The 13,887-nt window shown below is 37.8% G+C and overlaps 1 protein-coding gene across 7 annotated transcripts in view; it reads right to left on the reverse strand.

The window, feature by feature from the left end:
* Positions 1 to 235: 235 nt before the first annotated feature.
* Positions 236 to 13,887, reverse strand: part of LOC137254680 (TNF receptor-associated factor 4-like) — a 101,565-nt gene continuing 87,913 nt past the window's right edge. For 5 of the 7 annotated variants that reach the window (XM_067792545.1, XM_067792541.1, XM_067792547.1 and 2 more), the window contains exons 2-7: positions 12,385 to 12,436; positions 11,040 to 11,144; positions 8,172 to 8,336; positions 7,298 to 7,459; positions 6,361 to 6,516; positions 236 to 5,560 (exon numbers count right to left, since the gene is read on the reverse strand). In XM_067792545.1, coding sequence (XP_067648646.1) covers positions 4,946 to 5,560; positions 6,361 to 6,516; positions 7,298 to 7,459; positions 8,172 to 8,336; positions 11,040 to 11,111 — 1,170 coding nt within the window. In that variant the 5' untranslated portion in view covers positions 11,112 to 11,144; positions 12,385 to 12,436 and the 3' untranslated portion in view covers positions 236 to 4,945. Of the gene's footprint in view, positions 5,576 to 6,360; positions 6,517 to 7,297; positions 7,460 to 8,171; positions 8,337 to 11,039; positions 11,145 to 12,384; positions 12,437 to 13,887 lie in introns of all 7 variants that reach the window. The other 2 variants (XM_067792544.1, XM_067792531.1) reach the window with 1 other exon arrangement.

Genomic DNA, 13,887 nt, shown 5'->3' on the forward strand with positions numbered 1-13,887 from the left:
AATTGGGAGTTATTGTAGTCCAAAGATCACTTTGTGCATGTGAGCTGAGTCCATAGAAAAATCTCCATCATTTGATTCAATATCTGTATGTCTCCATCAGCATACTCATCCCTGCAGTGTGTCATATCATCAGGGACCTCGTCCAGTGAAGGAAAACCTTGTTAAACCATTTAATGAAATAAAAATAACAGGTTTTGTCTGAGGAACACTCTAAAATAAACTCAAACAAATGTAAATGATATTGTGTATTTTATTTACACAATTAATATACACATGACTTCTGGCAGTACAGTTACCATGGCAACACACTTAACAATCTGTACAATAATATCTTTTTGTCAACACTTTTCAATCGTTTTAATCAACAATGGCCTCAAACAGACATAACATCACAGCATGTGAAGATAAAAAGTCCAAATACATGCTGCATTGGCTTGTACATTATGCATGTTATCAGCTAAAACTTGTATTCGCATAACCAATAAATACACTCCAATCTCCACATTCTATAGTTTTATGAATATCAACATTACCTTCTAAATACAGTAAACTGCATTTTGTAAGTATGATATGCAGTATTTTATATCTTGCTTCTCTGATACTTTTTCAATAGTGAGGACAATCACAACAATTAACATTCCTCCTGAAATTAATTAAAACAGACAAATTCCGTCTTTGCAGATATATGTGTCTAACTCTGTTAATGAGATGTATTGTCAAAATAAAAATTTTGAAGGTTCACAGATGTCAGACAATCCTTGAAGCTGCACTGTAATTTTGTAGCTGAATATTGTAATCATGTTTCCACTGCGGACTCAGTGATGATAATTATCATATTGATGTTGTGGCCTGACAAACACAGACCAACCTACTCTCAACACTGAACATACGCCACATATGGAAACAACAAATAACAGAATGGTAGTTACTATAATTCTTTTTTGAAAGTGAAATAAGTTTCTTTGACTGGCATTCCAGTTAGATGAAGAATGAGGACTATTATTAGGGATATACAACTTCAGATTCTAAAGTCATAGTGACCGCCAACTTGACATTGACATTAGAATCTATGTCGAAACGAAGCCTGTACAGCATAAAGAAGTTGTATATCAATAAAACAGTCCTCATTCTTCTACTGAAACAAGGAGTGGAATATCATTTTGTTTCATGTTCTTCATTATGATACGAAAAATTATCTCATCTCCGTATCAGACTTTTGAGATCAACCTGTTCATTTTAGATGGACAAAATACTGTGTATGTCACCTGGAGGAACTGCTTACACCAAGAAAGCCAGTTGTACGAGGATTTCTTAGCAGGAACCCTACGGCTTGAGGTATATATAATGTAACGCAGGATTTATAAACCAGATATTCCCTTGATCATGCTGAATAACTGATGTTATTCTCCTCCTTATAGCTTTGGAGTTGATGCTGTCTCGGAAGCTGTGGATTCATTTCTTTTGTTGTTTAAAGCTGCACTCAGCATTATTTCAGCTATATGGCAGAGGTCTGTGAACACTCCACTATGGATCAGACAATCCAGTGATCATCAGCACAAGCACTGGTCTACGTAACTTTTGGGACCTGTGGACTAGACAATGTTGTTGGTGATGAATGGTGAATCATTGGGAGTCATATGAACATACCTGTCACATCCTACTTTATCACTTTCACTACAAAAAATATTAGATTTGCTTCATATTTTTTTTAAAATGTAAATCAGGAGGCATACTTACTGTTTATTTCATAATATCATAAACAAACTTTTGATGGGTTGTTCAGAGGTTTAAAACATCATCAATCAGAGTCGCATCCCTTGGACACCCCAGGATCCTGAGATTTAAGTTTCAAATCCTGGTTTGCCTCATCCTGTTTCTAGGTTTATCGCCACAATATATATGGGGCTGGAATTACTTCCAGTTTTCATCATACATCGAGATGACATTCTGTGATACAACTAAAATACTGTTCAAAGCATCTTTAAACCCAAAGTAACTCATTTTGTCCTTAAGTATTTCGGAACATGTAATCATGTGAGGAGAGGTGTGAGGCAGTACAGCCTAATTGTTTCTGAATGTACACAACTTCAACACCTTGCCTGTTTAACTGAACAACTGAAATACACATGAAATAAAATTTGTGACATTTTAAGGTGTCTCCATTTCAAAATAGTCATGATCACTCGACTCAAACCAGAATTCAAAGACTGATCATGTTATTTGTAAAGTTGAACAGATGTTACCATGTTTAAAGAGGAAATATACTCATGGAAACAAATAAGTGAACACATGAATGTACAAGTGTTCCTTTATTCTTTCCCGGGTTCCTTCACAAGGTTTATATCTCCCTGTGGATGAGAATCTGAGAATAAATATCTGTGATGAAGTGGTGTTCCCTTATTTATTTCCCTCAGTATATTTCTGTTATGACCAACACTGATCAAACAATCCAGTGTGTCCCTAGATATCAAACATATACGACATCAGTACAGAAATATTTGCATGTTGTAACACATAAAAAAAGCAAATTCCCTGTAAACATACACATAAATAAATGCACGTAAAACAAATAAAAGAATCAATGAAAACAAATCTGTTGTGCAATACAAATTGTGAAAATTATGTAGATGAAATAGTTATGACATAGACATTTGAATATTTGATATCAACCTCCATCACAAATGACCAAAAAGGCTGAAAACATATGAACGTCTTTCCTTGGCAATGATACCGTAGTAAGCAATTTAGCGTTGAATATGTGATGTTTTTCATCGTTTGTTCTTTCCTAAACCTGACATATGTTCATGTGTCATCAGTGGTGAAGAGCCAGCTCGAACTTTGATGCTAACAGTCAGTTCATTGAGGTTAATGGCAGTAAGGTTGAGATCAATGAACCTTGTGATAATGTTTCCATTTTTTTGTATGTTAAGCACAGGCAATATTGCACATAATGAGATTGTATCAAACCAGTTTCAACATAGGCAGCTATGGACACAGATCCAACCATTCCTTCTGGTATCTGCTTGTCTACAGAACTACTTGTTTATCATATATTCCCCACTAGAAGTGACTATGTTGGTCAGAAAGCAGTTTTAACTGGTAGCTGTGATAAACTTTGCTAGGAAAACAGTATTCCCTTGCAAGCTGTAATGAAGTTGCTAGGAAAACAGTATTACCTGCAAACTGCAATTAAGTTGCTAGGAAAGCTGTATTTCCTGCCAGTTGTGAAAAAATGTTGCTAGGGAATCTTTAATACCAACTCTCTGTGATAAATGTTATCAGGAAAACACTATTCCTGCTGTCAGTGAGTAAGTTGACAGGAAAGCAGCATGTCTTTGAGATGATGTAAAGGTGTGGTATAATAATATATATCACCAATCACTCCGTTCTGAGACAGAAACAAGCACCCTCCTACATCCTGATTATCCATGAAGCATGGAGACGTTGCAGAGGCAGAGAAAGAATCACTAACAACAGAAGATTTACAGAAACACAGACAAAGAGGGATGAGAAAAAGAAAAAACAAAGAGAATGTGAAAAATTTCCCTGTATCCCTGTAGTGAGCAGTATAATAGCTATGTTACCCTTGCACCACATCACTCCTGGACTGATGGCTGACATCATGAGCAAACCAGTTAGCAAGTGAGGCAACCCCAGCTAAAGTCTTGAAAATATGGCATGAAACAAGGATGGGTGCGGTTATATTAAACGATATCGTCATTGGGTACCTGAAAACAAAATAAGCTAATCTACCCCCCAACACACACACTGAGCAGCACTGTGTCCAATGAGATGACTAGAAACACACATAGTCTCAGTATGATCTGTATCACATACACTTCTCCCATCCTACACTGGAGGATATGGTGAGTTTTACTAGGTTCATATGTTTAAGTAATTGTTCTCAACTTTACACAACAAATTTTGGCCAGAACATAGCAAGTTACTCATTACTGGGTAAACAGGCCTGAATGCTCAAGGGTCATAGGATCTGCTAGGTATTTTGCTATTTGCAATAATGTAGGGTCTCCGGGAATACACAGTCGATAAATGTTTGGGGTCGGTTCACAGATATGCCGAAATGAAATAGCAGAATAAAAATCGAAACAAGATGACATTTCTGATGTCTCCTCAAACAATGCTATCACAAGTAATGATGATTAACGACAGCACAATGTCAGGAGAGATCTACAATGTAATAGTATCACTGGCCTGTCAGCCTGAAATGTCAGCCAAATGTAAACTGGGCAAAATATTGAATTAAAAAAAAGTTACTAATTATGACAAATATTATAGTTTGCTATAAAAACGAGAACTTGGATGAATACATAGTTCACTGTAGTCTGGTATCGAAGAATATGGAGGATCTTTTCATTACTAAGCTTGAACACTAAAATTGGATTATATATCCTGCCTCAAAATGCATTTCTAAGATAGATAAATTTAGATGTCAGATTCAAACTGTAGGAAAAAGCAGTGAAAGAGGAAAATAGAGGCAGGAATTGATATAAAACAAAAATTTGAGTTATGCCAAAAGCCCACTATGACACAACCATATTACTGCTATAGAAAGTCTATATTCTAAATTCAGTAAATTTAGCACTGACATCACTTTGTCTGACAAGAATTCTGTTTTCACCAATTCCACTCTTTTTCTGTACTTGTAATATCATAACAATATATGGTATGGATTTATGTTACCATTCAACTTCTAAATGCCCATCAAACATCTGTTTGTAATATAAATGTGAGACACAACTTCCCATGTCATTGCTTTCCTATGCATACATTTTTGTCCCTTAGTGAATATATACTGTTTCTGACTATCCAAGTTATACACAGTTTTCAATGAACAAACGAGACATGTCCCAGCACTGAGTGTTATAATCAAAGTCACATTTAATAAATATGTAAATGATGGCACAGTTTGACTACAGTGTCTTGCTCATGGCAAGATGAACCTCTTGTTGTCCACACTGACTTTCACAATGATCGAGTCGTCTTTGATATAATCCCTGGATTTCAAAATCTCATGTGACACAAACTTTGGGTAGCCAAATCCAAGAGATTCAATGTCCTTGCTGGGTTTCTGGAAGTGCTTCCATGTGGGATCTGGCACGAAGCTCTCTGTAATGTTCATTCTCATATCCGCATCACTACACTGGTCGAAAATTGTGAATGAGACCGGTAACAGGAATGGCCAGTCGAGGATATTGTCATACTCTCCTGGAAGGAGTTTGATATACACAGACATATATTTTCCTTCACCGGCGCCGTTACCATTCAGGAACACGGACAGCGCTGCCTTGTAGCCATACCGGGATGTATAGAAGGGCTGGCTGACAATCTCCTTCCCGTTCTTGTAAATGGCTTCAATGTATTTGGCTTTGTAGTTAGTGATCTTCCACATGAACGTTCCGTCTGTGACCTGCGTTACGGTGTGGAGAGCATTGCACAGTTGGGAGATTTGACCTTGTTGTCTCTTGACAAGGTCACACATGAACTGGAGATGAATCTTCATGGAGTCTTCAAGATGGCGGTCCATGCTGAACCGAGGGCACTGTAAGGAAACACACTGAAAATGAGGCTTGCTCGTTAGATAGGGTTCACGACAAACATGCAGCAAAAAGCAGAAACAGTGAAAGGATAGCAGAATACTGGATATATATTGGTTATTAGTTATGTATGAAACAGCATCATTTCAGATAAAAGTTACAACTTCATTTTTAATGATAGTAAATTATTGAAATAATAGTTGAAAGCCACTACTTAAATTTAACTTATACAGAAAAATATCATTAGTTTAGATAAGCCTTTAATTTAACAGTTGAGTGAATCATAAATTAACATTTAAATAAATTCTTAAGGAGACTATTTTGAATTCAATCGACTTTTTTAATTCTAAAATTAAGAGAAAACAGGAATAAAGAGCTACTGATTATATACAAGAGAGTAAGGCCACTTGCACAAAGTGTTCTTAGTGCTACGATAATCATATAACCACTAATATATAATTCCAAAAAAGCAGGGGATAGTGGATTCACAAGATTGATACAATGCAAAAAATGATGCCAAGGAGGAAACAGATGATGAAGAGAAATTAAGGAAAATGTGACAATTTATTCTGTTCCTTGTTTCATCTGTACGGATATCTATTTCTTTTTCTCGTAAGCATTGCCACTGGCTAGTGGTATGCTCACAAAATTGACTATCCCCTACTTCATTTAATGGCATATGTCAGAGACTTATGATCGTCATATCACAAACATTGCTTTTTGTAAGTGGACCCAGATCTTATAAGTAGGACAAGCAGAGCAGCACCAGCAGTTCCCTACACCGAATGTAAGAATGTAGCCATACCTTGAATCTGCACCCTGCATCTTTGAATGGACATGGTACTGTGGCAGAGGGACATATCTCCTGGACATGGACGTCCATCTCCTCCCGAGGTATTTTCGTTGGATCACATCGGTTTGGACAGGGGACTGGGTACCGTGGACACTGGTACTGATGGGTCTGTGGACAAGGGCAGATAACTCACATCAACCCGCACCAGATGGAGACCAGCACTTTCATTTTCAATATAATAGCTTACGTGGTTCATTGTTTGGTGTATTTTTTCCCAAAATTTGCAAACTTGCAGATTTATTTCGTAATATCTCTAAATGAAGATGAAAAGCTCCATTGATAGATTTTATCTTCATCTCTCAATAATTTCATAGATGAGCAATTGCTTCCCTTGGTCCTGCCAGGAATCTATGAATATAGGTGTGAATCCTGGAATACCCAGATTATATTTCTATATTTGTCAGCACTGTACCAGTGCTTGTAGGATTCACTAAAGTGTTAACACATATTAAGCTAACGTGCCTGGATATAACTTGACAATACTTTAAAGAGCTGATAAACCCAGCTTACTCACTCACTCACTCATTACTTCATTCAGTTACTCATAAGGAATTAACATATACATTAGCTAAATATAAAACGTGAAAAATTATTTATTGCAAACAATGATATGTTTAACATTCTAAACAGAGCATAGCTGTAGTTAAGAAATCTATTCCATGTTGTAATAATAAACTTTCTGTTCTTGTGAATGTTCGGCATGATTTGATTAAAACTACATACAAAAGCAGCCTTAGTTAATATTTTTACATACGAAGAATTGAGCTTATGTTCTTGGCTAATCAAGGTACAGGTGAATGTGCTTTGGCTATTCATTAAGAAATGTGTCTCATCTGACTGATCAAGCAAAGGTAAGTGTTGGTCAGCTATGGTTAAAAGTTCAACACACCTGCAACGTCTCCTGGACAAATTCCCGCTGACAGAACTTGCAGCTGACGGTACGTTTGTGGCACTCATTCTTCATGTGGTTGTTGAGGAAACGCCTCTCCAACTTAGCACCACACTTGTTTTCACAATACGTCACTTCCTTCGGGCAGTTCCCTGAGTGGGTCTAGGAAGAAACATTGTTGTCACTAATTAAAACACACGGTAATACACACTGTCAAAACCCTTCATGATTTGAAGATGAGTACCACCAGCCTTCTGGCATATTACATAAGTGGCCAAATAATGAATATTCACAATCCCTCACACATCATATCGGTCACAGCTAATGAATTATTATGACATTATAAAATGACTATGTTCGTCAAAAACAAATATGGGTTAGCGTGACTGTTTTTCAATGCCACACAAAGCTTAAGCATTTTTCCAGAACAAGACAAGCAGGTGATAAACAACATGAGCATCGATCTACACAATTATGATGCGATGACAAAGTAAACCATTTCATCAAATGTTATGGTAGTTTAGTTTAATGCTGAACTCAACAATATTCCAGCTATATGGAGACGGTCTGTGAATAATCGTGATCTTCACAATTGGGATACGATGACGTGTGCATCAAGTCAACGTTCCTGACCACCCGATCCTGTTAGATGCCCCTTACAACAAGTATGGGTTGGTGAAGATGTTGAAAAACAGATGTAGGCATATTCCTACTGTGGAGCCAACTCCTAAACAAACACACACTTTCATTTAATAGCATTGAGAAGCATTTTCATTGGGATGAAATTTGTAGCTTCCCATGCTTATTTGCAACTTTCCATTACACAAGATGTTAGATCAAAGGAAAAAAATGGAACAATTTGTTTTCCACTCACCATCTCGAAGTATTCCCCTGCGAAGTCCTGACTACAGAAGTCACAGGTGACACGCCTCTTGGGGCAGGTGAACTCTAAGTGGTCGTCAAGGCATATACGGGACAACTTAGCAGGGCACCTGTTTGGGCATGGGACAGCGTCATAGCGGCAGTTGTGCAGATGAGCCTGAAACAGTGAATGAGTGAGTATTGCCACAGATATTCTGCAATACATCAATGTCCTAAACTATTATTCATACATTAAGATGTTTTCAGAATAATGCTGCAGTAAGCTTCAATTTCTAATGCCATACTTAGCAATATTTCAGCTATATGACAGCTATCTGTAAATAACTGAGCCTGTACCAGACAACCCTGTGACTGACATCATGACCATTAATCTACACAACTGGGATATGATCACTTGCATATCACCAAACTTGACAATACATTCCTGTTACCTGATTAATGAAAATATCTAAATCTAACCCTGAATCTTCAGGTATGTTAGGTTACAGATCAACAAGATTTGAAAGTAAATTAATTTTCTTTTCTTATTCTTCAAAAGCAAAATTTGGGACAATGATTTTACAAGCAAATAAAAAATCATGTAATTTCAGTGATTATTAGAAATGTCTATGGGCTTATTGAGAATAGCCATTATTGTCTAACACCCTTAGAAAGGTTTCATGTTGTGCAATACACAAGTACCTCTCCATGAATCTTGATTAATCATGACATTAATACTCCTGAAAAGACAGCATCATTGTTTTAAAGACAGAGATGAACGCAAGGCCTATGTGAGTTAAGCAGCTTTGACAAAGGCTTACAAAAAAAACTAACCCCTACATCAGACAGTTCCCTGATGGAATCTTCATGTTGCTAATGGCAACCACTGAGTAACTGCCAGCTTCAGTCTTTAAGGTGATGAAGTGTTTAGTTTAAACATTAACACAGACAATGTCAACAGTCATCCACAAAGAACATGACATTTGCAGGGATTAAGTTAGCTCAGTGACTCTATGATGTTAGCATCAAACCTGTGGGGGGATTAGTCTATGGGTATCTTCATTCCATATAGGATTACAGTGACACCTATGAAGTCCTGACCCTTAATAACTGGAAACCCTCTTTGTGGATATTTGTGGGAATTTTTATACAAACTCTTCATTTATTTAATTTGTTTACTTGAGATAAAAAACACAACAGGACTGTCTGGATTAACAGGGATTCATGGAATCTGTAGGTGGTACATGGTACTATATGTAGGTGGTACATGGTTCTATCTGTAGGTGGTACATGGTACTATATGTAGGTGGTACATGGTTCTATCTGTAGGTGGTACATGGTTCGATCCATAGTTGGTACATGGTTCTATCTGTAGGTGGTACATGGTTCTATCTGTAGTTGGTACATGGTACTATCTGTAGTTGGTACATGGTACTATATGTAGGTGGTACATGGTTCTATCTGTAGTTGGTACATGGTTCTATCTGTAGTTGGTACATGGTACTATCTGTAGTTGGTACATGGTTCTATATGTAGGTGGTACATGGTTCTATCTGTAGTTGGTACATGGTTCTTTCTGTAGTTGGTACATGGTTCTATCTGTAGGTGGTACATGGTACTAAATGTAGGTGGTACATGATACTTTCTGTAGTTGGTACATGGTTCTATCTGTAGGTGGTACATGGTTCGATCTATAGTTGGTACATGGGTCTATCTGTAGGTGGTACATGGTTCTATCTGTAGTTGGTACATGGTTCTATCTGTAGTTGGTACATGGTTCTATCTGTAGTTGGTACATGGTTCTATCTGTAGTTGGTACAGGGTACCATATGTAGGTGGTACATGGTACTATCTGTAGTTGGTACATGGGTCTATCTGTAGGTGGTACATGGTTCTATCTGTAGTTGGTACATGGTTCTATCTGTAGTTTGTACATGGATCTATCTGTAGGTGGTACATGGTACTATATGTAGGTGGTACACGGTTCTATCTGTAGTTGGTACATGGTTCTATCTGTAGTTGGTACATGGTTCTACCTGTAGTTGGTACATGGTACTATCTATAGTTGTTACATGGTTCTATCTGTAGGTGGTACATGGTTCTATCTATAGTTGGTACATGGTACTATCTGTAGGTGGTACATGGTTCTATCTGTAGTTCGTACATGGTTCTATCAGTAGGTGAACCATGCTTCTATCTGTAGGTGGTGCATGGTTTGATCTGTAGTTCGTACATGGTTCTATCTGTAGTTGGTACATGGTTCTATTTGTACGTGGTACACGGTTCTATCTGTAGGTGGTACATGGTTCTATCTGTAGGTGAACCATGCTTCTATCTGTAGGTGGTGCATGGTTCGATCTGTAGTTCGTACATGGTTCTATCTGTAGTTGGTACATGGTTCTATTTGTACGTGGTACACGGTTCTATCTGTAGGTGGTACATGGTTCTATCTGTAGGTGAACCATGCTTCTATCTGTAGGTGGTGCATGGTTCGATCTGTAGTTCGTACATGGTTCTATCTGTAGTTGGTACATGGTTCTATTTGTACGTGGTACACGGTTCTATCTGTAGGTGGTACATGGTTCTATCTGTAGGTGAACCATGCTTCTATCTGTAGGTGGTGCATGGTTCGATCTGTAGTTCGTACATGGTTCGGTCTGTAGTTGGTACATGGTTCTATTTGTACGTGGTACACGGTTCTATCTGTAGGTGGTACATGGTTCTATCTGTAGGTGAACCATGCTTCTATCTGTAGGTGGTGCATGGTTCGATCTGTAGTTCGTACATGGTTCTATCTGTAGTTGGTACATGGTTCTATCTGTAGTTGGTACATGGTTCTACTTGTATGTGGTACACGGTTCTATCTGTAGGTGATACATACCTGCAGGTTCTGCAACTTGTCCACCCAGCGACAGCCTTCCTTGTGGTGGCGACATCGGATGTGTGTGTTCATGATCTCTGACTGCAGCTCCTGGTCGGGGTAGATCTACAACACCAACATTGTAGTGCAGGGAGACGAGTACCCACACAGTAATTTCACCATTTCATCTTATGGTTCTGAGATGGACTGACACATAGGATCAGAAAGGAAGCATCATATTTTAAATTATTACTCAGCCCTTGAAGATACTGCAGTGTAATATTTTTATGGCAACATTACACTAGTTTAATACTGCTTGACGTATCATGTCAAAATGGTCATGTCACAATGCTAATCGCTGTCGCAATTTTACTAGACCCTGCTTTACTTGCAGAAAGCTGAGAGTCCTCACACTGTAGGCAATTTTGTGGCAGTTTCTCTCAATTTATGTACTTATACTTATATACAAAGCAAATGGAAGCAAGAGTAACTTCTTCAAGAGGCACCTAAAAGATGGAGCATTAAGGAAGGATATAGAGGATGAACAAATTCTTTATTCTAGTTAGAGCAATGTCTTGGTGAAGGTTCTAACATCTGTATCAAGCAAGAGATAAGTTGTTTATCTGTATATCCATATATTTTTACCATTCCTTAGTGCTGAGGACATCTAAACTTACCTCATCATTCAAGACTTTAGACTCGTAATTTGAAACACTGTCTAGGGACAATGGACAACTAGGGACAACAGCAAGCTCTGAGAGAGTTACAGTTACTGGTGATAAGAAGCTTTTATTTAGCAGTGGATCAGGATCTTGCCCTTGTTGGTATTAATATTACAAATTAATTTTCAGGAAGCAAGAAGAGAAACAAGCACAAAATGCCTATATCAATATGGCATTCGCTGGATTTTGACAAGTCATCAGCTATGTCACAACCATTGTTTTGTCTGTTTTCAAAACACTGCAGTCAGTCATGTCTTACTGACATTGAATACAGGAGACCTATTTTAGCTAGAATGCCCTCTGGAACCTAACTATGCAAATTACACTCATCCATGATTGAAATTTAGTACAACTATTGCACTGAAAATATTGGGTCTATCCTTTTAACGTCATTTGCCATGTTTTGAAGTGTACGAGATTGAAATTGACTGTTTGAAACTGGAATACACATTGTTTTTAAACAATGGGATAACAGTCCACTGTTGTCCATGAAATAATCAGTATATTTACTACAAGAATATTTAACCATATTTCAACTGCACTTACTAACCTATGAGGTAGCAAACAATGTTCAACTATTGTGACAAACACACTTTTGGTTGTCATGGCAATACTGCAGACTTAGATACTGTGTACATATTTACCTTTGCATAATCTATAGTGGTGTCATCATCAGGGCACTTGATGTTACCAGCACTGCAACAGATAGAAACAGTTTCAATACATGATGGTTGCACAGCTGGGGTATAACTTCTACAGGAGCCTTGCCAGACATAAACAAATATAGTCTCCGTCAATCAGTGCAGGATTCAAAACACTGCTTCCATCTTCAGTCCTCTAGTCAGGCTTAGACCATAGTGAAACTTTTTCTGACAAGATAAATTGAAATAAATTTATAAGATAGGCAGAAAAGGGACTGCATTGTACATATTAGTCACCTAAAGAAATATTTTTCATCTCATTTGAGTGTTTGTAGTTTGATGCTATCCAGTGATCAACATCATGAGCATCATTCTACACAATTGGGAAGAAATGTGACAACCAAGGCAGCAAGTCTTACATCCCAATCCCATTAGTCACATGACAAGAATTGATGGCGGAAGACCAATTCTAACCCAGATCTTCATGGTTTGATTTCATTCCATCTCATAGATCATAAACAAAACACAACGTCTTCATGAACACATGGACGTTCTTGCTCAACGTCACAGTCACTTGTCAACTAAGGGGATAATGTGACAACAGCATCCACCATCCAATAAATTTGCAAACACAAACAAAAATATCCAACATCACATCCATTTAACAGTTACCCAGTATCAAGGACTTCAGTCTACATGGACCATCGGTCACAGTATATTCCCTGGATGCACATTTTCAACACTTATATTACATCCTCTAAGTTTCCCACTTCATCAATTATGCAAGAGCCACACTTTCCTTTCTATCTGGAAATCCCACATGGTCTCCGAACTGAGAAAGGATCAACAGTCATCAATAATTCAGCTTCAGTAAGATCCTTGGGGTGTATAATCCTCGAACATACGAGGACCACTAATAAACAATTCATTAGATTATCGAACTGTTTGATTAGAGAACCTACTATCTTACATCACCCACAATGGACAGTCCTTTATACAATATGTATAGCTTAAGGCAATGGAGCAAGATTATCAAAGTCATGTGTGGGGTCCAAGTGTGTTGTAGGGATGATGAGAGAGATTGACAGCTGATAACACAGTGCTATGAGGCTGTATCTCATGGTATGGATAGGATAAGAGAATATACAACCTGACCACACTGATACTATGTAACAACATCATCAACACTGCTGAGACACATTTGGGCGATTAATCAGCCTGTGAGTTTGTTGAGGAACTTGGATTTGATGGACACTACCAATGCGACCCAGGGAAATAGTCCATTCTGACTGGTCAAGAAGAGGTTTCAAAATTACAACAATGACCTCTGCCTGAAGCAACACTGTCAAATTTACATGAAACAACTCTACACTGAAATCACTCCATGTCAGTCTCCTCATTTTCACATCACTGTATTAACCACTGAATCTGTGAATATATTTGACAGACATAAAGATGTATCGGACAAGCTGGTAGAAGCATGTTATAGACCCATGACTGGCTACA

This window comes from Haliotis asinina, chromosome 1 (assembly GCF_037392515.1).
Source record: "Haliotis asinina isolate JCU_RB_2024 chromosome 1, JCU_Hal_asi_v2, whole genome shotgun sequence".
Lineage (NCBI taxonomy): Eukaryota > Metazoa > Mollusca > Gastropoda > Lepetellida > Haliotidae > Haliotis > Haliotis asinina.